Source organism: Enhydra lutris, unplaced genomic scaffold, assembly GCF_002288905.1.
Source record: "Enhydra lutris kenyoni isolate GAN:26980312 unplaced genomic scaffold, ASM228890v2 scaffoldscaffold62, whole genome shotgun sequence".
NCBI classification, from domain to species: domain Eukaryota; kingdom Metazoa; phylum Chordata; class Mammalia; order Carnivora; family Mustelidae; genus Enhydra; species Enhydra lutris.
The window spans coordinates 2,271,091-2,294,647 of record NW_019154146.1 but is presented as its reverse complement, the minus strand read 5'-3'; the positions used below and the strand labels follow the sequence as shown (position 1 = coordinate 2,294,647).

At 55.4% G+C, this 23,557-nt stretch overlaps 2 protein-coding genes across 2 annotated transcripts; both read right to left on the bottom strand.

Annotated features, from left to right (window-relative positions):
- Positions 1-2,435: 2,435 nt before the first annotated feature.
- Positions 2,436-7,120, bottom strand: LOC111158729 (12-(S)-hydroxy-5,8,10,14-eicosatetraenoic acid receptor-like). The gene is given in 2 exon segments (XM_022520964.1): positions 2,436-5,045; positions 5,047-7,120. Coding segments are annotated over 2 exon segments (1,113 nt in total). The 5' UTR covers positions 5,110-7,120; the 3' UTR covers positions 2,436-3,995.
- Positions 7,121-18,195: 11,075 nt separating this feature from the next.
- On the bottom strand, positions 18,196-22,880 carry LOC111158730 (12-(S)-hydroxy-5,8,10,14-eicosatetraenoic acid receptor-like). Its single transcript, XM_022520965.1, is given in 2 exon segments — positions 18,196-20,805; positions 20,807-22,880. Coding segments are annotated over 2 exon segments (1,113 nt in total). The 5' UTR covers positions 20,870-22,880; the 3' UTR covers positions 18,196-19,755.
- Positions 22,881-23,557: the final 677 nt, after the last annotated feature.

The following is a 23,557-nucleotide window of genomic DNA, read 5'->3' as shown; positions in this document are numbered from 1 at the left end:
TGAGCCAGCAGCAGAAAGACAGTTGTGTCCTAGCTCGCTAGCTCTGCTCCGGGCCCTGGCCCTGCGGGGCTGTCCCCAGAGACGGAAAGGGGGGGGTGGGGGCGGGGGGGCGGGGGGGGGGGGGGCGGGGGGGGGGGGGGGTGAGCAGCGGGGGCGGGGGGGGGGTGGGGCTTCCGGCTGGATGGGTCAGAGCACCAGCTGGGGAAGATGGAAAGTTCTAGAGATGGACGGTGGTGATGGCTGCTCCTCAGTGTGAATATCCTTGCTGTCCCTGCACCATGACAAGACGGTTAAGATGGCAAATCTCACATGATGTACAACATACAGAGGGGGGTGTGCAAGGCTGGCGGTTTCGGGGAGTCCACGAACACTGGTGGTGTGTTCTAGGAGTCTCTGACAGTCGCTGACCCAACCCGCAGGGAGTTGCGCAGTTCATGATCCCGAGCCCTAAATAAATCACAGTCTGATTCAGTGGCAGAGGTGACTGTGGAAGTACAGAGGACAAGCTTTCTCCAGTCGTCATGTTTTCATCTGTATTAGTGTTTTCCTAGAATACCCTTTAAAGATATTTTAAGTTTGCCTGTGGATCCAGAATTCCAAAGTATATTTTAATAAAACCCATTAGATGATTAAGAAAGTTAATGTGTTAACTTTAAATCAGGTTAATTTGTTCATGTGTTTATTATTGATTCCACAAACATAGTCCGTGTCTGCCGTGTGCCAGGCCCTGTGCCCAGTGCTGGGGACACAAAGATAAGTGGACACCTTCCAAGCTTCAGGGAGGGGATGAGGAGGGAAAGCAGGTGTGAGCACCAGCGGGTGGCCTGCGGGGCGGGGAGGCGCGGGTAACGTGTGGCGTGCTGGGGGGTGTGGTCAGGGGCTTTAGGAAGGGTCCGACTCAGGGGACGGACCAGGAAGGGTGGGTGGGGAGTAAGGCAGAGCTCCGAGTATTCCCGAACCTGGGGGGCTTTCTTTAGCCAAAGAGGGATCCGTGGCCCACTGGATTTTAGGGGAAAAAATGACATTGAGAGAATTTGGAAACACTGATAGTCCCTTCTGAGTAGGGAAAGAAACCCATCGCTCAGACTGGAACTCGGGCTGCTGGCCATCCTTCTGGACAATGCTGAGATTTGCCAGACTCACAGATGAGACCGTGCACCTGCTGCATTAGAAGAAGCGAGTCAATGGAGAAAAGAAAGTAAAACTCGCTGCTGACAGCAAAGTCACTGTGGTTCTGGGGCCCATCGTTTGCTGCCTGCCCACACTTTCCTTCTGACTCATTTCCTTACTCAGAGAAAACAGTTTGGAGAAGGACAAAATCCCCCTTCCTCCCCGTATGTCTTCAAGAAGACAACTTTCTGAGGCTTCTGTGAGGGGAGTGACAGGACACGATCCCAGGGAAACATCCTTAGAGGTGGGGTCACTGGACCCGGAACCTGACGGCAGACAGAGACGTTGTCCCCTCCCAGAGATGTGTGGAATCACGCTCGGGGCCGACGGAAGCCTCACAGAAGATCTGGAAAGGACATACCAGAAAGAAAGAATCCTAGTAAACCTTTGAGTTAGCAGAATATTGCGACCTCCAGGTCACTGACCGCCTGTCCCGCTTCAGGCCCCGTGTTGGCGGTGCACAGGCAAATTGCTGTGTCCCCAAAGGGCACACAGTCTGCTCAGGGATTAAAGAAAGTTGAGGGACTAGACCGGTCACCTGAAAACGGCAGCGTCATACCCGAACGGGGGGCTGAGGCTCGCCAGGCTCCGTGCTCAATGGCTCATACGTGATCTTCCTCACCGGTACAATAATCCCACAGGCCGGGTGCTGTCACCCCCATTTCACAGACCAGGGAAGTTCAGAGCAGCTGCATGGTTTGTCCCAGGTCTCAAAGCTCAGAGTGGCAGAACGGGGAGCCGACCCAAGGGCCCTGACCATGGCTACTCACCCAGGGCAGACGGCTCCACTGCACATTCCCGGAGTTAACTAAGGGGCTCAAAAACCCGGGGGTGCCGGGACTCCCCAGACTGACCGAGTCAGAAAGTTGAGTTTGACCAAAGCCTCAGGGTGTTCTGAGAGATCCTGGGTCCCCCACCTGCCAGCGGGCAGGAGCAGAGAGGAAGAGGGCCAGCGCTCTGCTGGCATAAGACCCCCGGTCGCCTGGCTAATGAGCAGGGACTGCGGGGAGGGAGTGCAGCCCACGGCTAAGCTCCTGGACAAAGCTGGCTCGCCTGGCAAGGAGCCCGGAGACAGCCCTGCTGGGAAGGTTCGGCAGAGCCTGGCGCTGGGCCGGGAGCCTGTTCAGGCGGCTGGCGTGGGCAGGGCCGCAGCGAGGTCTCCGGGGGGCTGTGTGGCCTCATAGCCTGATTTACCCGAGCAGAGGGCACCAGCTCTCAGTGTCTGTCTTCGGTGAAACGGTTAAGAAACATCTGGACAGATTACGGGGGATCGAGTGAAGAAAGCCTGTGGGGAGTTTATCATGACGTGGAAAAGGGTTACGTTAAACACTAGATTTTTAACGAGTAGCGTCGTGTGGGACGGCGCGTGCCCTGAGCCCACGGCAAGAATACGGACGCGATGTAGACGGTGTTGAGGGCAGAGAACTTGATCCGAAGCTCCCGCGTGATTGTGCGGCCGCAGCTGCAGGCCAGTCGCCTGCGTCCACTCACTGGAGGGGACTTGACGCCCGCCAGCAGGAGCCAGGCTCACTGAGCAGGTTCGCTGCTCTCTGGGGACCGTGTTCGGCAGAGCACAGCAGCAGGGACCCGCTCGCATCGTAACTTTGCTTCCGAACAAGCGAACAAGCAGGAGGGAGCGTTGCCGTTTCTTCTGGCCTCAGGCACCATGTTTCACCCTGGTTATTACCAAGGTCATGGGGCGGCCCGGGGAAAGGCGGGGTCTGTCCGCGTGGACGAGGCAGGTGCAGGTCCCGGGAAGGCCACGGGCTGGGCCTCTGCACACACTAGACCTGTCCTTCCTCTAAGCATCTTGGGGCGTCCCTTCTGGGGCCAGGTTTGAACAGAGAACAAGACAAAGCAGTCGGGAAGGAGACTTTCGAACTGTTGTCACCCTCGTGAGCTCCCGTTGCGGGGCATCGTTCAAGAGCATGACATGAGACCATGCGGCCGTGGCAGGAGAGCCGGGGCTGGGCTCAGGTGGGCCCCCGGTCCTGCCTGGCCTCCCGGGACTGGGCAGGTCCCCGGGGACCCCTCTGTGGCAGGTGGGCCCCGCCGTCAGGTGGAAAGCCCCGATTCACGTGCAGTTTGGTGCCTGGCGCTGTGCATTTCTCTGCGAGGCATTAACTACGGTGACTTCTCGGAGCCAGGAAGCCGAGCGAGTTTCAAAAGCATCTAGACATTCAGACCTCAAGAGAGACATTCTCAGCAGTTTTGAGAAATTTAGTAGGAAGGTGTTTCTTATAATAGACTAGGGAACTGTGCTGTCTCCGGCATCATGTACCGTCTATGCAGACAAAGCGAAGTGTGACAGACTAGAAACGCTATGTGCCAGGCAGAGCCAAGCGGGGAGCCCCGTGAGGTGTGCACCCCCGAACGTGGCCTCGAGCCCCGCCTGCCACTTTCCCGGGTCGGCCAGCGCAGGCCTGCGCAGTGGCAGGGGAGCAGACTCCTGGGACAGTGAAGGCGGACGACTCACCGAGACCAGACAGAGTGAGGGCAGCGCGGCTCAGCCTCCCCGGTCCCGTGACGGACCCACGAGAACACCTCGCATGAGGACGTGGCGGCAGCCTGCTTCCAGGTCAGCATTGTCGTGGCTGGAAAGGAGCTCCACTTGCTTCTCCGCTCTGCCGTCTGATGGGGCAGAAGAGCAGAAGGAAATCCCGCAGACCGTGTGGGTCCAAGCTTGGCCGCAGGGGTGCCGACGCGTGGGTCCTGCTCCTTGGGGCGCGGCCTCAGTTTCCTCTCCCCGCAACCCTCAGTGCTGGTCGTCAGCGCTCAGATCCCCGCCCTTCCTGTGCCCCCGGGGCCCAGAGGGCTGGCCGGCCTCAGGAGTAGGAGTCTCTGATGTCCCCCGGGGCCTCAGTTTCCCTGCCTCGGCCTCTGAGGGTGTTGAAGACCTTGCGGTAGGAGCATCTGAAGACGGGGTTGGAGAAGCAGTACAGCACCGGGTTCAGCACGCTCTGCAGGTAGCTGAGGCCGTTGGCCACGTCGGACACGTGCACCATCGCTCCTAGGACCCCGCAGCCGCCCGTGCCGCGGAAGACGGCCACCAGGACGCGGGCCAGGAAGCTGGGCAGGAAGCACAGTGCAAACAGGACCAAGGCCACCGTCACCAGCGCCCGGGCCCGCTGCAGCTTGGGCTGTCTGTCTGGCTCTCGCAGGCGCCTCTGGAGGGTCCTGATGACCCCGGCGTTGCAGAACAGGATGAGGCCGAAGGGGAGGATAAACTGCAGGAAGGACAGGGCTTCCTGCCAGAGCAGGCTCAAGGACGCGCCTCCCCGGGGCTCCGGACCGGGGCACGCGGCCTCCGAGACGAACAGGCTCTGGTGGGTGAGGCCGAGCAGCAGCAGCCACACGAAGCCCGACACCCCCCAGGCCACCCGCAGGGACAGGAGGTTGACCTTCAGCCGAGGGTGGACCACCCGGAAGTAGCGGTCCAGAGCCACGGCCGCGAGGAAGGCGACACCCACCCCGCGGCTGAGGACGTGCAGGAAGAGCAGGGTTTGGCACGACGCGCGTCCCCAGGGCCAGGTCTTCCGTCTCAGGTAGAAGGCGGCGTGGAAGGGCTGGCAGAAGGTCAGCAGGAGGTCGGCGGCGACCAGGTTGAGCAGGTAGACGGCGTAGGGCTTCCACACCTTCAGGCGGAAGCAGAAGGTCCACAGTGCCACGGCGTTGCCCAGGAGGCCCGGCGCGCACTCCAGCGCGAGCAGCGCGCCCACGGTCACCTCCACGGCCGCGCTGGGCGCCGAGCAGTTGGCGGCGGGCATGGCGATGGCGATGGCCCCGCCGCTGGATCCCGCCTGAGAGCCGCGGGGCGCCGAGAGCCCGGGCTCCGGGGAGGCTCCTTCCCACGAAATGAGAGAAACGCGCTTTTTCCCGCCCCAGGGTTTCTGTATGAGTTCTGCATTTTCTCAGCGAGAAAAAGGACTGAACCAGCATCAGGATGAAGTCAAAAGCAAACTAAAATTTGTTTGGGGAAAGAGGATCAGAGGGGAGGGAAAAAACCCTTGCAGTTTTGTTCTGTTTTGTTTTGTCCTGAAAAGGGGAAACTGTGTTTCGCTTGATTTCATCCGGCATTTCGCTGAGCGCCGATGTCCGGGATGTCTGGGGAGCACAGGGACACACCTGCGGCTCTGCCCGTGGAGCCTCAGTGGCTTCCGTGCGCCTCGTCGTCTCGTCCTTACACGGGTAGATCAGGATGGAAACCAAAGACTTCTCTAGCTTGCATATGCCTCGTGGGGAAGCCCCAGAGGAGGGACACTTACTGAAGCTCTCCTGCGTGGGCTCCGTTTCACACATGGGCACCCAGACCTGGTCCTGGGCATCGCAGAAGACGCTCTGGGTGGCCCGGTCTTCTCACTCACGGATGCCCACTTTCCGATTGTCCTTTTATTTTGTCCCGTTTTATTTTCTGTTGAGGAGCTTCCCCTCCCTCCTATGAGACCTGGATTAGGATCTAGACCTGTCAGACTCCATTGGCCTTGAGAGAAATGAAGTTGATGACTGGCCAAGATGCATAGATTCCACCAGAAAGTCAAGGTCATGAGATACAAGATGAATTCAGTCATCCCTTCCCATGGTGGACCATGCTTGACCTCGGTTCTGGCCCATTCTTGACCCTGACTCTCCTGGGTCCTGAGCCCCTGTTGACCCTCACCCACCTGGGTCCTGAGCCCCTGTTGACCCTCACCCACCTGGGTCCTGACCCACCAGTGAGCCCTACTCACCTGGGTCCTGACCCACCGTTCAGCCTCACTTATCTTGGTTCTGTTTAGTGTGGTTTGAGCTCTGGAGACAAGTATTTTTTCATTCCACCCCTGGCTTCTGCACTTAGTGGCAGTGTGATTTGGGGGAACCAAAGGAACGCCTGTGTTCCGGCGTCTTGAGTGAGAAGTGAAGGTGACAGCCCCTTGCAGGGTCATGCGTGTCTGAGATTCTGTTACAAATACAGTCCTGCACGCCGCACCCTGGTGTGCCGGGGCACTTTCAGCTGCCGTTGTTGACGTCCGTGTGCCGGCAACAAAACTCCTTCCGCTCCCAGCATCGAGCTTCCTTCTGCGCCTGTCATCAAGGGTGCTCCGATGTCTTCCCTTCGGATACCAGACTTTAGACCGAGAAACGTCTCAGCAGTAATAGCTACTAAGGTTTGCTGCATGTTTGTCTGGTGTGTGGCTCTCCACGCGCTCGCCCATGCTATCGCGGGGCACAGGCAGCAGTGAAGGGAAGTAGGTCAGTGTTAAGCTCTGTGTTGTGCACGAAGAAGTGGAGGCCCAGAGAGGTTCGTTCTTTGCTCAAGGTCACAGTTCAGCAAATGGCAGGAGCAGGATCCTCTCAGCCCCGAGTCCAACCAGAGCTGGGGGTCTTGACCACACGGCTCTGCTGCCCCCCAGTTAACCACGGTTCCCTTCTGTGTCATAAAAAGGCCGCATCTCCAGAACCCCACCAGGGTCATTGATTTACCTGATTTCAGGTGATTTGACCCAGAGTTTTCCTTTCCAGCTGGACCCCCGGCCTACACATTGCCCACCTCTGCATCAGGCAGGATCACCTGTCTCTCTGTTTTCTAAGAAGGTACCTGTGGAGAGTCGTCCAAGCATCCAGACTGTGGGAGTGTCCCAACGGCACCACCGTGGTGATGCCTTCTGTGGACAGGGACTCGCCAGTGGCACACTCACTGTGGACAGCTTCGGCCAGCTCCCGGGGAGGGTCGCCGGAGGCCATCTGCTTCATCTCTGCGACGGCTGTCGGCACAGGAGGACGCCCAGGAAGCTGGCAGCTAACTCTTCAGGGACACAAGTGACTCAGATGTGCTCCTCACAACACGTTGAAGACAGCGACAGACTTTCAGAGCTACCCTGTAACTGCGGACTTCAGCGTGTGCCAGACACCTTCTAAGTCATAGCCAGCCCAGCTCATTAGACAACACAAAAATTAATAATTATTACATATTTTTGTGTTTAAATATGGGAAATAAAAATAACAGAATTTAAAATTCTGCTTCTTTTTCTCAGTACTCATTCATCTTCCTTATTTCTAAGAGACTGAATTGTTCTTTACTTCCTGTCTTTTAAAGGTGCGCTATATCAGCTTCTCCCTTGGGGATCTTGTCTTAGTAAATCTTATTATCCCCAGGAACTCTATTTTCAATCACTATTACTATTTCTTCAATGTTCTTCTCATTAAGGAAGCTTCCCTCTTCTCAAAGAGAAGTTTTTATGTATGCTTTACTCACACGCCTGTTCCCAAATTTAAATGAAAACGGAATCTTCAAATTGTGGTTGTGCTTCAAACCAGCACAGCCTTTAATTCTCCTTTTCCTTTCCAGTTTTTCTTTTGCGTCTGAGGATAAGCAGGTGGAAGACTAAATTGGGTTTTCCTGTCAGCCGCTTCGAGGTCAGCCAGTGGCGGGGATTGAAGTGACAGTCCCTACAAGGCCACTTCTTCTCACACACGATTGTTAAGTCAGGGGTCTCCAACACCACCCCCAGTTTTGACGATTCTCTAGAAGGACCCGAGAACTCACTGGACATTATTTTGTTCAGAGTTTCATTTTATTATAGAAAAAGCATAGATTGGAATCCACTGAGGGAGGGAGAAGGTGCATGGGACAGAGTCTAGGAAAGTAATAAGTGTGGAGCTTCCTTTGTCCTGTCGTGGATTAGGGATGGAGTGACATTCTCAGTATCCAATCAAGCATTGTCAGCGGGGGGAGCTGCAGCCTTGGCATCCAAACGCCTCGTCGAGGTCCGTCCCGTCAGGGCGGCCGAGCTTCCATGTGGCCCGTCCTAGGCTCCTTCTGTCCTGGAGGGCTGGCTGGTTTGTGTGACCCAGAGCCCCGAGCCTCATCACAGTGTTACCATCTGGCTGGCCCAAAGCCCCCGGGGAAATCATATCTCCGTCAAGCATGACCTCCCAACAGAGATGACCTCCTGGCTGCTGAGACCAAAGGTCAACACCTCTTTTTGGGCAAAGTTAAATACTTTATTAGACACTTAAAAAAAAAAATTTAGAACATATCAAGCATTGTTCCTTTTGTGCTGGGGATACAAATACTTACGATGTTCAAAATCTTTCCTGACTTTGAGGACTTATCTTCCAGCAGGAAAGGCCAAGGAATACACACAGATCTGCGAGGAGCGCGTGATAAAATTCAGTAACAGGTACGACTGAAACGGGATGGGGATAGGGTTGTCAGGGATGCGGGACGCGCCCATGGCTGGGGGCGCCCAGTCCCACTCGCTGACGGCACGTTGTTTCCTCGGCCCGGGCGGCTGGCTGTCCTACGGATTTCACAAGTTCACTGCGTCCCACTTTCCTTTCTCGTGGCCGTACCCGACTGCCCAGCCCCACGACCCTGCTCCTCCCCGTCCTAAGGAATTTCTGCTTTACCCCAGCGGGGCAAGACTCCGGGTCTAAGACTCGGTGACTCTTCACGTCTCTTACTGTCACCTCAGACTCTGGGAGGCTGAGCCTTCGGGGACAGGAGCAACGGTCATTTCCGAGAAAAGTGGTCATGTTTTAGAAAAAGGAGCTGGGAGTGCAGCCTCGGAGGGAGGAAGTCATGTGACTGTGGCCAAGTCCTGTGATGGTCCCGAGCGCACGTCTGGATTTAGGGTTTGGGTAAAAGAATTTCGGCGACCTCAGAATATCCCTGCGACGCACATACCACCAACGGAATGAACGATGAGTGTTATCAGTGTTTCACGCACACGGGATGGAGCCCCGCCTCGGGCTCCCTGCTCGGCGGGGAGCCTGCTTCTCCCTCTCCCACTCCCCCTGCTTGTGTTCCCTCTCTCGCTGTCTCTCTCTCTCTGTCAAATAAATAAACAAAATATTAAAAAAAAGAGAAATCATTAGGGATATAAGTTATTGTTGTAGAAAAATGTTAACCCTACAAAAAAGTTGTGAATGATTATACTCAAACTCCCACACAGGTCAAGTGCAGAAAGGTGCTTCCTAGTGGAATGAAAAAAGAAAAAGAAAAAAAAAGCCAAACAAACTAAAACAACAGCAAGAAAACCCCCAACAAATTTTTCACCATTTTTGGGACACATGTTAAAGGGGAACAGTTTCTAGTTCAGGACGGAAAGCCCCTGGCTCTTGCGAGGCGGACGTGCGAGAGGAAGATGTGGATGGAAGCAGAAGTTGGGGCAGTCTTGGAGGATGGGAGTAGGTTTTCAGGGCTGTCCTCTCACCGCTGCTGGAGAAAGGATCAAACATAGCCAGAAATGGCATTTAAAAATGGACTTTTCTGAGACTGATCGTTTAAAGTACGTGATTCACTTATTTGCTCATTCAGCAAATCTGGGGCACCCTGACCACGGTCGAGTCCCATTTACAACCCCCAAAGCATCTTCGTAGAATAATCTTGAATGTTACCTGATTGCACATCTGACGTATTCTCAATGCGTAGAAGTGGAAAACACAGAAAAGCACGATGAAAAGGGAAAAGACAGGAGCTGTGACACCCCCTCCCCCAAGCAGAGGCACACTTTTTTTTTTTTAAAGATTTTATCTATTTATTTGACAGACAGAGATCACAAGTAGGCAGAGAAGCAGGCAGAGAGAGAGGGGGAAGCAGGCTCCCCGCCGAGCAGAGAGCCCGACGCAGCGCTTGATCCCAGGACCCCGGGATCATGACCTGAGCCAAAGGCAGAGGCTTAACCCACTGAGCCACCCAGGCGCCCCCACACATGTATTTTTAATCGTAGATGGTGTCGGGGCAGCTGGGGGGCTCTGTCGGTGAAATGTCTGACTCCTGGTTTTAGCTCAGGTCGTGAGCTCAGGGTGGTGAGATGGAGCCCCGAGTGGGGCTCCTCGCTCAGTGTTGCATGCTGGGGATTCTCCCCTCTCCCTCCGCCCCTTGCTCACAGGGTATTTTTTTTTTCTCTCTCTCTCTCAAATAAATAAATCTTAAAAAATTAAATGGTGTCCAGCGTAAGTATTGTTTGCGCTTCTTCCCGATCCCTGACCCACGCCCTTCCCGGATCAGGGCGGGGACCCCAGGTGTGGATGCGCCCCCCGCACTGGCTCTTCTCCTTTCCGGGCTTCTTTCCCTCCCGGTGCGATAGGCCAGCACAGGCCGTGTCTGTAGCTGCGAGGCCTGTTGGAAGCGATCTTCAGGTTCTGGTTTTCCTGAGGCCGGGGCGACATGCTGGTCCCACAAATGTCCTCTCTCTCCTCATGGGGGGAGGGGCGTGGAGCCCACGGGCCATCCGTGCGGGCCGCAGGCCCTGACCTTCGTCTGGCGCCCAGCACTGGCCCAGCACAGTGCAAACTCACAACCTAATAATTGAATCCTTAAATTTGTGATTATTTTCTAATAACAGAAATGATCTCTTCGATATAGAAAATACAGGCACCAGGAGCGTCAAAAAGGAAAAACATCATTTATAACCTTGCCGTGCAGAGAATTTCCTTCCAGGAGGTCGTGCGGACAAGATAGAGTCGGTGCTGCTAGACGCGGCTCACAAGGGGCTTTGCCTCCATTCGACGTGCAGTTTTTACTAATTTATGTTTTAGAGAGAGACCAGGCGGCCCCTCTGGCGACTCGCGGGGGAGTCTCAGTTTCCCCTCAGGGTGCATTATTCTACGAGACACCTGGGCCTCACGCTTTGTCAGTGAGCAGAGGAGCAGACACAGGGATGGGAGTGTTTGTAATTCTGATTAAAACGTACTTCTTAGGGGCACCTGGTGGCTCAGTCAGTGAGGCGTCTGCTGTAGCTCAGTTATGATCCTGGGTCCTGGGTTCGAGCCTCGAATCGGGCTCCCTGCTCTGCCAGGAGTCTGCTTCTCCCTCTGCCCCTCCCCCTGCCTGTGTTCTCTCTCTCTCTCTTGCAAACATAAATAAATAAAATCTTCTAAAAAATGAAAATAAATGAAACACACTTCTCAGAGCCTGATCCTTGAGAAGCGCCGCCGCCTTTCTCTTCTCTGTGTCCTTGCGCTCTGGCTGCAGAGCTGTGAGTTTGGGGGAGAAGCCCTCGTTTTCCTGTTTTTTGGGCTCGAGGTCGTGACAAGCCTGCCTGTCCCCTGCTGAGCTGCCGGTCGAGCCGTCCTCCTGTGGGCGAGTGCTGGTCCCCACAGACTTGGAGGGGAAGGAATCCTGAGAGAATCACATTTTATCAACCAAGTACCTTTCTCCCTTTATCACAATCAAACAGAAAGTGAAGCCACGTTCACACAGGAGTCCTCCCAGTTCTGGGGAAGCCGGGGAGCAAGAGGCCTTTGACCTGACGCTTAGCAGGCAGAGAGGGAACTTCCAGGGGACAACGGATCTGCCCATACAGGGAGAGAAGAGGACCTGAGGTTCACAGTGGACCCCATTCAGGACCAGCTGCATTTCTCAGCCTGAGGCCCTCAGTGGAGCAGGGGAGACAGTTACGCCCCAAACTAAGACATCTTGGCTACATTTAGCCATTTTCCAGTATTTGAAGAACGTTATAATCTGGTCAATCTAACAGTTCGCAGGGATCACCTTAGGCACGGTCACTACTGTGTTTTCAAACTGGTACTCAGTGGGCGTCACCAGCTACAAACGATCTTTCCGTTAAATCATAGAATCACAGCATGTTTTAGAGCGAGTGAACTCTTAGAAATTAACCCCAACTTCTCATTTTGCAGGTGAGGAAACCAAACCCCCCGGAGATTTATTGACCTGACCTTGACCTGGGCCAAGTTTTCCCAATTAACGTCTCTGTCCTTCCTGCACGTGCCCAGAGCGCCCAGCTGCGGCCGACACTGTTTGACAACATGCTTCCCACAACGTCTGGTCCCTGGGAGTCTTCAGGCTGTTTCCTTGCCCCGCTCTTCTTTCTCCTCCTGCCCCTGGTCTGCAGTCCCGGGGACGGAGCCTGCCCTGGCCTTGCCTCTTCTCTCCTCGAGCCTCCAACAGCCTGATCCAGCTCCTTCCGCTCCTGGTCTGTGGGTGCAGCGGGCCTCTGGGGCTCCGCTGGGGACCCACAGTCCTCCTCGCCTCCTGCACTGGGACATCCGGGCAGCCGCACCGTGGCGTGCCACCTCTGAGACCCTCTCTCTGCCTCCCAGCAGCGTCAGGCCTCCTCTTCTCCCGCATCTGTAGGAGGACACCACTGCTCCTTCCTCTGGCTGGAAATCAGAGCGTTGCGGCCCTGCCGCTCCTCCCCTATCAGAACCTCAGTCCCTCCGTCACCTGTGTTCTCCCCGTCAAGGAGCTGGAGTGTTTGATTTTCTTCATTTCGGTTCCTTTCCAGCTTCTGAGGGTAAGGCCTAGATGTGCGCAGTTTACACGGCGTCCTCCTGCTTCCTGTTTCCTGGGGCCGCTGCCACAGATCCCCACAGACCTGGTGGCTGAAACCAATGCCCACAATTCTCATGGAGCCAGAGGTCAGGAGACCAGCGTGTGACCGTCGGGCCTAATAAGACCCAGGGGTCAGCCAGGGGTGCCCCTCCTCCGGAGGTTCCGGGGAGAGTCCACTCTCTTGTGTTCTCCAGCTCCCAGAGGCACCTGTGTTCCTTGGCACGTGGCCCCTCCTCCGTCTCCGAAGGGGAGCGTCGCTTCCTCAAGCCTCTCCCTCCTGCTCAGGGGCCAAGTTCTCTCCCGGACTCTGACCTTGAAGGACAGGGGTGATTAAGGGGGGGCCCCCCAGATGGTCCAGGATAATCTCCCATCTTGAGAGCCCTGACTTAATCAATTGAAAGTCACTCTGCCAGGAAAGGTGACAGATTCACATGTTTTGGGGCTCGGCCTGTGGGCTTTCCTGGGGACCATTACTCTGCTGAAGACAATTTTCATTCACATGTAAAATGTGGAAAACATTGGCGTAGACATGGCTGTGTGACTGGGTCACTAACGCTTTCTAAATGGGCTCTCCCTCTCCCTGTGTGTTTACATGCTTCCGCCAGAGTCCGCTCCCGCAGCCCCCAGGTCTGTCTCGATGGACGTGGCCACTTGCTTATCACACCAGGTGCAACCAGCCTGCATGTCTGAGCCCACCCCAGGCTTCCAGCCTCATCCCACACGCTGCTGGAGGCAGGGCTGGCCTGCGGGCTGTCCTCCCCCCTGCTCCCCTGCTGGGCAGGTCCGTTTGGACACGTTCTCTTTCTCTCGTCCTTCGGAGTTCGCCTCAGCTCAAGGCCTCTTCCGGCGCCTCCTTGCAGAGGAAGAACCCTGGTCGGCACCGTGCCGTCTGTGTGCTGACGGTCCCCTCGTCACTGAGGCTCGATGGCCCAGGTGTGCCTGAGGTTCCTAGAGACGGGGGACCACGTCTTCTATCTGTCCTTGGCCCTCAGTGACCCGCTCAGCACCGGCCCAAGAGATTGCCAACCCATTCGTATCCAAGAAGTTAGAAAATTGGTCTTCATCCGATAGAAAATTTCAAGACCAACATTCGTTCTTATTTATTTGCAACTATCTAGAAAGTGCAGGTTGGCAGAGCTCTGACTCGATAATGACCAGGAGGCGAAATCTTTACTGTGACTTCTTGTCATGTAATAAATGTCTGTGTCTTACAGGAAGATTTTTAGCCGAAGCTCTAACGAGATTCTGCTGAAACGTATCTGTAAGAGACACCATTACCTGTCTGTCACGTGCGGTGGGACCGTGTCACGTGCGGTGGGACCGTGTCACGTGCGGTGGGACCGTGTCACGTGCGGTGGGACCGTGTGGGGCTGGATGACACCTGGTGGGTCCCCGGGTGCCGGCAAGCGGGCGCGTCCGAGGCCGTGGCTGGTGGATTCGTGGAAGTGCACTGGCTGTCCACCCGCGTCTCACTGTGGCCTCCACTGGCGTCACAGACTGGGGCCCTCTTTGAGAATTCCGACCTAAAAGGGGAACTAAAAACTGAGTTCAAACCCTATATAATGTGACTTTCCCCAGATCAGATAACCCTTCTGTGGCGGAGGCCGGCTCGGGTAGGGATTTCTTCTTCTGCGCTGCCCTCTCTCGAAGGTGGCGGAGTCCAGGCCACACACCGAGGAGAAATGCACCAGAGGACATGAACGCGTTCACAGGCCCCTGTTTTGCTGTCAGGAAAAGTGTGATGCTGCTGGTTTCTTTGGCGAGAATGATTTTGAATCTGCGTTTACTGGTCTTGCATAAACGTAGTAGGTGAAGTAATTACATGTTATTTAAAAATGTTGTGATTTAAATATCTCATAGGAAAACACTTAAATTGGGGTTTAAAAATGGGGTTAAAAGGAACCTATAGATGCCCTCTATGTTGACATTTTTCTCATTTTTCATGTCATAGGTAGGCTCTCGAAACTGATTTTAAAAAAATAATTTTTTCTTTTATTGGCGTGGTAAAGAAATTAAAACCCGATCTATATTTACAGTTTTCTTTTATCAAATTATAAATGCACATAACTTACAGAAGCAAGAGGTCCTGTGGGATTCATGAGAAGAATTAGCAGGGCCTCACCCACTGCCCCATCCCAGACCTTCCCCTCCCTACAAGAAATCCATTTACTCTTTTTTTAAATCTTAGCTGTTGCGTTTTGGTATTTATGAAACTGGTGTTGATGCTTTTTCTCCTCCCACCTTTTACTCTGGGCCATTTCAAAGCCACGGAGAAGACCGAGAGTCATAATTCACGCAGGACCGTGGAACGTCACCTCAGTCCATCCCTGCTCAGGGCAGGGCCGCGTGCTCTCTCCCCAGGTGCGTGGTCCATGCAGCCTGTGGGAGTCACTGAGGACGCCCTCAGGCCCCTCAGGACAAGGACCTTCTCCAACTTCACCCACACGAGCATCACACTTGAGCAGATGCAGTTCAGTCTCCAAGATGCCCCCATGTTCCCCTCCCCACGGCTTCTTCTGTCCTTCTCTGCCCTCAGGTGTGACTCGGGTCCGGGACCCCTCCCGTCCCGCACCTCACACACACTTCTCTGGTGTCCGTTTCTCTTCTGCTTTGGGATGACCCACCACGGCCGCTCCTCTCCCCTTCCCTGTCTTCCCCTTGCCTGCGTGGCCCTGGGGCTCAGGGCTCTACTGCTCCCTCATGACAAATGCAGCATTTGGATCCCGTTTTCTCCTATGCTGGGAAATCCAAAGATTTGTTCCTCGCATCAACGACTCCTTCCTTAAAAATAAATAAGACGTTCTCTGAGTTTGTGGAGTATTTTTAATTTAGTGTTCAATCTTTATCATCATCTTTCTAATAATAAAGATAAAATATAAATAATCTTTATAATCCTAAGATATTTTCACATAAAATAGATACAATATCAGAAACACAGCTCAGTTCCTCCCTCGGGGGACACGCCGTGTTCCGTTAGAGACTTCGCACGTGACGAAGTTGGAAACTGTTCCACCAGGACAGCGGGTCAGTGAGGCTTGTCTTACGAAGACTTAGAGCACATTTGTGCGTATCTGCAACGCTCGTCATTACAGACATGGACTAAACTTGCGAGTCACCCGAGGGGTTCTGTTCCCCTTGTATGAGGATTTTTCCTTTGCTTCTTTCTGGTCAACAGTAGCTCGAAATCCCAGCCAGAGCCCTGAAGCTCTGCAGACACATTCGGCCCAAGACCAAGAGCTCCTGCTGGGGACGCGCAGCTCTGCTCCACCCCGTCCCCGTTCCTCCCTGTGGTGCCTCTGCTCCCTGTAGGCGTGTCTGCCCCACATCGGACCCCCGGCTGCTCCCTGAGCCGTGGGACTCTGAGCGGGTCAAAGGATATAGGTGACAGAGAGGATTAAAAACACAGACACATGCACAGATACACACAGATACACAGACATGGGGGGGGGGCGGTGTGCAGCAGAGGCGGGGCGGGGGTGGGGCTTCCGGCTGGATGGGTCAGAGCACCAGCTGGGGAAGATGGAAAGTTCTAGAGATGGACGGTGGTGATGGCTGCTCCTCAGTGTGAATATCCTTGCTGTCCCTGCACCATGACAAGACGGTTAAGATGGCAAATCTCACATGATGTACAACATACAGAGGGGGGTGTGCAAGGCTGGCGGTTTCGGGGAGTCCACGAACACTGGTGGTGTGTTCTAGGAGTCTCTGACAGTCGCTGACCCAACCCGCAGGGAGTTGCGCAGTTCATGATCCCGAGCCCTAAATAAATCACAGTCTGATTCAGTGGCAGAGGTGACTGTGGAAGTACAGAGGACAAGCTTTCTCCAGTCGTCATGTTTTCATCTGTATTAGTGTTTTCCTAGAATACCCTTTAAAGATATTTTAAGTTTGCCTGTGGATCCAGAATTCCAAAGTATATTTTAATAAAACCCATTAGATGATTAAGAAAGTTAATGTGTTAACTTTAAATCAGGTTAATTTGTTCATGTGTTTATTATTGATTCCACAAACATAGTCCGTGTCTGCCGTGTGCCAGGCCCTGTGCCCAGTGCTGGGGACACAAAGATAAGTGGACACCTTCCAAGCTTCAGGGAGGGGATGAGGAGGGAAAGCAGGTGTGAGCACCAGCGGGTGGCCTGCGGGGCGGGGAGGCGCGGGTAACGTGTGGCGTGCTGGGGGGTGTGGTCAGGGGCTTTAGGAAGGGTCCGACTCAGGGGACGGACCAGGAAGGGTGGGTGGGGAGTAAGGCAGAGCTCCGAGTATTCCCGAACCTGGGGGGCTTTCTTTAGCCAAAGAGGGATCCGTGGCCCACTGGATTTTAGGGGAAAAAATGACATTGAGAGAATTTGGAAACACTGATAGTCCCTTCTGAGTAGGGAAAGAAACCCATCGCTCAGACTGGAACTCGGGCTGCTGGCCATCCTTCTGGACAATGCTGAGATTTGCCAGACTCACAGATGAGACCGTGCACCTGCTGCATTAGAAGAAGCGAGTCAATGGAGAAAAGAAAGTAAAACTCGCTGCTGACAGCAAAGTCACTGTGGTTCTGGGGCCCATCGTTTGCTGCCTGCCCACACTTTCCTTCTGACTCATTTCCTTACTCAGAGAAAACAGTTTGGAGAAGGACAAAATCCCCCTTCCTCCCCGTATGTCTTCAAGAAGACAACTTTCTGAGGCTTCTGTGAGGGGAGTGACAGGACACGATCCCAGGGAAACATCCTTAGAGGTGGGGTCACTGGACCCGGAACCTGACGGCAGACAGAGACGTTGTCCCCTCCCAGAGATGTGTGGAATCACGCTCGGGGCCGACGGAAGCCTCACAGAAGATCTGGAAAGGACATACCAGAAAGAAAGAATCCTAGTAAACCTTTGAGTTAGCAGAATATTGCGACCTCCAGGTCACTGACCGCCTGTCCCGCTTCAGGCCCCGTGTTGGCGGTGCACAGGCAAATTGCTGTGTCCCCAAAGGGCACACAGTCTGCTCAGGGATTAAAGAAAGTTGAGGGACTAGACCGGTCACCTGAAAACGGCAGCGTCATACCCGAACGGGGGGCTGAGGCTCGCCAGGCTCCGTGCTCAATGGCTCATACGTGATCTTCCTCACCGGTACAATAATCCCACAGGCCGGGTGCTGTCACCCCCATTTCACAGACCAGGGAAGTTCAGAGCAGCTGCATGGTTTGTCCCAGGTCTCAAAGCTCAGAGTGGCAGAACGGGGAGCCGACCCAAGGGCCCTGACCATGGCTACTCACCCAGGGCAGACGGCTCCACTGCACATTCCCGGAGTTAACTAAGGGGCTCAAAAACCCGGGGGTGCCGGGACTCCCCAGACTGACCGAGTCAGAAAGTTGAGTTTGACCAAAGCCTCAGGGTGTTCTGAGAGATCCTGGGTCCCCCACCTGCCAGCGGGCAGGAGCAGAGAGGAAGAGGGCCAGCGCTCTGCTGGCATAAGACCCCCGGTCGCCTGGCTAATGAGCAGGGACTGCGGGGAGGGAGTGCAGCCCACGGCTAAGCTCCTGGACAAAGCTGGCTCGCCTGGCAAGGAGCCCGGAGACAGCCCTGCTGGGAAGGTTCGGCAGAGCCTGGCGCTGGGCCGGGAGCCTGTTCAGGCGGCTGGCGTGGGCAGGGCCGCAGCGAGGTCTCCGGGGGGCTGTGTGGCCTCATAGCCTGATTTACCCGAGCAGAGGGCACCAGCTCTCAGTGTCTGTCTTCGGTGAAACGGTTAAGAAACATCTGGACAGATTACGGGGGATCGAGTGAAGAAAGCCTGTGGGGAGTTTATCATGACGTGGAAAAGGGTTACGTTAAACACTAGATTTTTAACGAGTAGCGTCGTGTGGGACGGCGCGTGCCCTGAGCCCACGGCAAGAATACGGACGCGATGTAGACGGTGTTGAGGGCAGAGAACTTGATCCGAAGCTCCCGCGTGATTGTGCGGCCGCAGCTGCAGGCCAGTCGCCTGCGTCCACTCACTGGAGGGGACTTGACGCCCGCCAGCAGGAGCCAGGCTCACTGAGCAGGTTCGCTGCTCTCTGGGGACCGTGTTCGGCAGAGCACAGCAGCAGGGACCCGCTCGCATCGTAACTTTGCTTCCGAACAAGCGAACAAGCAGGAGGGAGCGTTGCCGTTTCTTCTGGCCTCAGGCACCATGTTTCACCCTGGTTATTACCAAGGTCATGGGGCGGCCCGGGGAAAGGCGGGGTCTGTCCGCGTGGACGAGGCAGGTGCAGGTCCCGGGAAGGCCACGGGCTGGGCCTCTGCACACACTAGACCTGTCCTTCCTCTAAGCATCTTGGGGCGTCCCTTCTGGGGCCAGGTTTGAACAGAGAACAAGACAAAGCAGTCGGGAAGGAGACTTTCGAACTGTTGTCACCCTCGTGAGCTCCCGTTGCGGGGCATCGTTCAAGAGCATGACATGAGACCATGCGGCCGTGGCAGGAGAGCCGGGGCTGGGCTCAGGTGGGCCCCCGGTCCTGCCTGGCCTCCCGGGACTGGGCAGGTCCCCGGGGACCCCTCTGTGGCAGGTGGGCCCCGCCGTCAGGTGGAAAGCCCCGATTCACGTGCAGTTTGGTGCCTGGCGCTGTGCATTTCTCTGCGAGGCATTAACTACGGTGACTTCTCGGAGCCAGGAAGCCGAGCGAGTTTCAAAAGCATCTAGACATTCAGACCTCAAGAGAGACATTCTCAGCAGTTTTGAGAAATTTAGTAGGAAGGTGTTTCTTATAATAGACTAGGGAACTGTGCTGTCTCCGGCATCATGTACCGTCTATGCAGACAAAGCGAAGTGTGACAGACTAGAAACGCTATGTGCCAGGCAGAGCCAAGCGGGGAGCCCCGTGAGGTGTGCACCCCCGAACGTGGCCTCGAGCCCCGCCTGCCACTTTCCCGGGTCGGCCAGCGCAGGCCTGCGCAGTGGCAGGGGAGCAGACTCCTGGGACAGTGAAGGCGGACGACTCACCGAGACCAGACAGAGTGAGGGCAGCGCGGCTCAGCCTCCCCGGTCCCGTGACGGACCCACGAGAACACCTCGCATGAGGACGTGGCGGCAGCCTGCTTCCAGGTCAGCATTGTCGTGGCTGGAAAGGAGCTCCACTTGCTTCTCCGCTCTGCCGTCTGATGGGGCAGAAGAGCAGAAGGAAATCCCGCAGACCGTGTGGGTCCAAGCTTGGCCGCAGGGGTGCCGACGCGTGGGTCCTGCTCCTTGGGGCGCGGCCTCAGTTTCCTCTCCCCGCAACCCTCAGTGCTGGTCGTCAGCGCTCAGATCCCCGCCCTTCCTGTGCCCCCGGGGCCCAGAGGGCTGGCCGGCCTCAGGAGTAGGAGTCTCTGATGTCCCCCGGGGCCTCAGTTTCCCTGCCTCGGCCTCTGAGGGTGTTGAAGACCTTGCGGTAGGAGCATCTGAAGACGGGGTTGGAGAAGCAGTACAGCACCGGGTTCAGCACGCTCTGCAGGTAGCTGAGGCCGTTGGCCACGTCGGACACGTGCACCATCGCTCCTAGGACCCCGCAGCCGCCCGTGCCGCGGAAGACGGCCACCAGGACGCGGGCCAGGAAGCTGGGCAGGAAGCACAGTGCAAACAGGACCAAGGCCACCGTCACCAGCGCCCGGGCCCGCTGCAGCTTGGGCTGTCTGTCTGGCTCTCGCAGGCGCCTCTGGAGGGTCCTGATGACCCCGGCGTTGCAGAACAGGATGAGGCCGAAGGGGAGGATAAACTGCAGGAAGGACAGGGCTTCCTGCCAGAGCAGGCTCAAGGACGCGCCTCCCCGGGGCTCCGGACCGGGGCACGCGGCCTCCGAGACGAACAGGCTCTGGTGGGTGAGGCCGAGCAGCAGCAGCCACACGAAGCCCGACACCCCCCAGGCCACCCGCAGGGACAGGAGGTTGACCTTCAGCCGAGGGTGGACCACCCGGAAGTAGCGGTCCAGAGCCACGGCCGCGAGGAAGGCGACACCCACCCCGCGGCTGAGGACGTGCAGGAAGAGCAGGGTTTGGCACGACGCGCGTCCCCAGGGCCAGGTCTTCCGTCTCAGGTAGAAGGCGGCGTGGAAGGGCTGGCAGAAGGTCAGCAGGAGGTCGGCGGCGACCAGGTTGAGCAGGTAGACGGCGTAGGGCTTCCACACCTTCAGGCGGAAGCAGAAGGTCCACAGTGCCACGGCGTTGCCCAGGAGGCCCGGCGCGCACTCCAGCGCGAGCAGCGCGCCCACGGTCACCTCCACGGCCGCGCTGGGCGCCGAGCAGTTGGCGGCGGGCATGGCGATGGCGATGGCCCCGCCGCTGGATCCCGCCTGAGAGCCGCGGGGCGCCGAGAGCCCGGGCTCCGGGGAGGCTCCTTCCCACGAAATGAGAGAAACGCGCTTTTTCCCGCCCCAGGGTTTCTGTATGAGTTCTGCATTTTCTCAGCGAGAAAAAGGACTGAACCAGCATCAGGATGAAGTCAAAAGCAAACTAAAATTTGTTTGGGGAAAGAGGATCAGAGGGGAGGGAAAAAACCCTTGCAGTTTTGTTCTGTTTTGTTTTGTCCTGAAAAGGGGAAACTGTGTTTCGCTTGATTTCATCCGGCATTTCGCTGAGCGCCGATGTCCGGGATGTCTGGGGAGCACAGGGACACACCTGCGGCTCTGCCCGTGGAGCCTCAGTGGCTTCCGTGCGCCTCGTCGTCTCGTCCTTACACGGGTAGATCAGGATGGAAACCAAAGACTTCTCTAGCTTGCATATGCCTCGTGGGGAAGCCCCAGAGGAGGGACACTTACTGAAGCTCTCCTGCGTGGGCTCCGTTTCACACATGGGCACCCAGACCTGGTCCTGGGCATCGCAGAAGACGCTCTGGGTGGCCCGGTCTTCTCACTCACGGATGCCCACTTTCCGATTGTCCTTTTATTTTGTCCCGTTTTATTTTCTGTTGAGGAGCTTCCCCTCCCTCCTATGAGACCTGGATTAGGATCTAGACCTGTCAGACTCCATTGGCCTTGAGAGAAATGAAGTTGATGACTGGCCAAGATGCATAGATTCCACCAGAAAGTCAAGGTCATGAGATACAAGATGAATTCAGTCATCCCTTCCCATGGTGGACCATGCTTGACCTCGGTTCTGGCCCATTCTTGACCCTGACTCTCCTGGGTCCTGAGCCCCTGTTGACCCTCACCCACCTGGGTCCTGAGCCCCTGTTGACCCTCACCCACCTGGGTCCTGACCCACCAGTGAGCCCTACTCACCTGGGTCCTGACCCACCGTTCAGCCTCACTTATCTTGGTTCTGTTTAGTGTGGTTTGAGCTCTGGAGACAAGTATTTTTTCATTCCACCCCTGGCTTCTGCACTTAGTGGCAGTGTGATTTGGGGGAACCAAAGGAACGCCTGTGTTCCGGCGTCTTGAGTGAGAAGTGAAGGTGACAGCCCCTTGCAGGGTCATGCGTGTCTGAGATTCTGTTACAAATACAGTCCTGCACGCCGCACCCTGGTGTGCCGGGGCACTTTCAGCTGCCGTTGTTGACGTCCGTGTGCCGGCAACAAAACTCCTTCCGCTCCCAGCATCGAGCTTCCTTCTGCGCCTGTCATCAAGGGTGCTCCGATGTCTTCCCTTCGGATACCAGACTTTAGACCGAGAAACGTCTCAGCAGTAATAGCTACTAAGGTTTGCTGCATGTTTGTCTGGTGTGTGGCTCTCCACGCGCTCGCCCATGCTATCGCGGGGCACAGGCAGCAGTGAAGGGAAGTAGGTCAGTGTTAAGCTCTGTGTTGTGCACGAAGAAGTGGAGGCCCAGAGAGGTTCGTTCTTTGCTCAAGGTCACAGTTCAGCAAATGGCAGGAGCAGGATCCTCTCAGCCCCGAGTCCAACCAGAGCTGGGGGTCTTGACCACACGGCTCTGCTGCCCCCCAGTTAACCACGGTTCCCTTCTGTGTCATAAAAAGGCCGCATCTCCAGAACCCCACCAGGGTCATTGATTTACCTGATTTCAGGTGATTTGACCCAGAGTTTTCCTTTCCAGCTGGACCCCCGGCCTACACATTGCCCACCTCTGCATCAGGCAGGATCACCTGTCTCTCTGTTTTCTAAGAAGGTACCTGTGGAGAGTCGTCCAAGCATCCAGACTGTGGGAGTGTCCCAACGGCACCACCGTGGTGATGCCTTCTGTGGACAGGGACTCGCCAGTGGCACACTCACTGTGGACAGCTTCGGCCAGCTCCCGGGGAGGGTCGCCGGAGGCCATCTGCTTCATCTCTGCGACGGCTGTCGGCACAGGAGGACGCCCAGGAAGCTGGCAGCTAACTCTTCAGGGACACAAGTGACTCAGATGTGCTCCTCACAACACGTTGAAGACAGCGACAGACTTTCAGAGCTACCCTGTAACTGCGGACTTCAGCGTGTGCCAGACACCTTCTAAGTCATAGCCAGCCCAGCTCATTAGACAACACAAAAATTAATAATTATTACATATTTTTGTGTTTAAATATGGGAAATAAAAATAACAGAATTTAAAATTCTGCTTCTTTTTCTCAGTACTCATTCATCTTCCTTATTTCTAAGAGACTGAATTGTTCTTTACTTCCTGTCTTTTAAAGGTGCGCTATATCAGCTTCTCCCTTGGGGATCTTGTCTTAGTAAATCTTATTATCCCCAGGAACTCTATTTTCAATCACTATTACTATTTCTTCAATGTTCTTCTCATTAAGGAAGCTTCCCTCTTCTCAAAGAGAAGTTTTTATGTATGCTTTACTCACACGCCTGTTCCCAAATTTAAATGAAAACGGAATCTTCAAATTGTGGTTGTGCTTCAAACCAGCACAGCCTTTAATTCTCCTTTTCCTTTCCAGTTTTTCTTTTGCGTCTGAGGATAAGCAGGTGGAAGACTAAATTGGGTTTTCCTGTCAGCCGCTTCGAGGTCAGCCAGTGGCGGGGATTGAAGTGACAGTCCCTACAAGGCCACTTCTTCTCACACACGATTGTTAAGTCAGGGGTCTCCAACACCACCCCCAGTTTTGACGATTCTCTAGAAGGACCCGAGAACTCACTGGACATTATTTTGTTCAGAGTTTCATTTTATTATAGAAAAAGCATAGATTGGAATCCACTGAGGGAGGGAGAAGGTGCATGGGACAGAGTCTAGGAAAGTAAT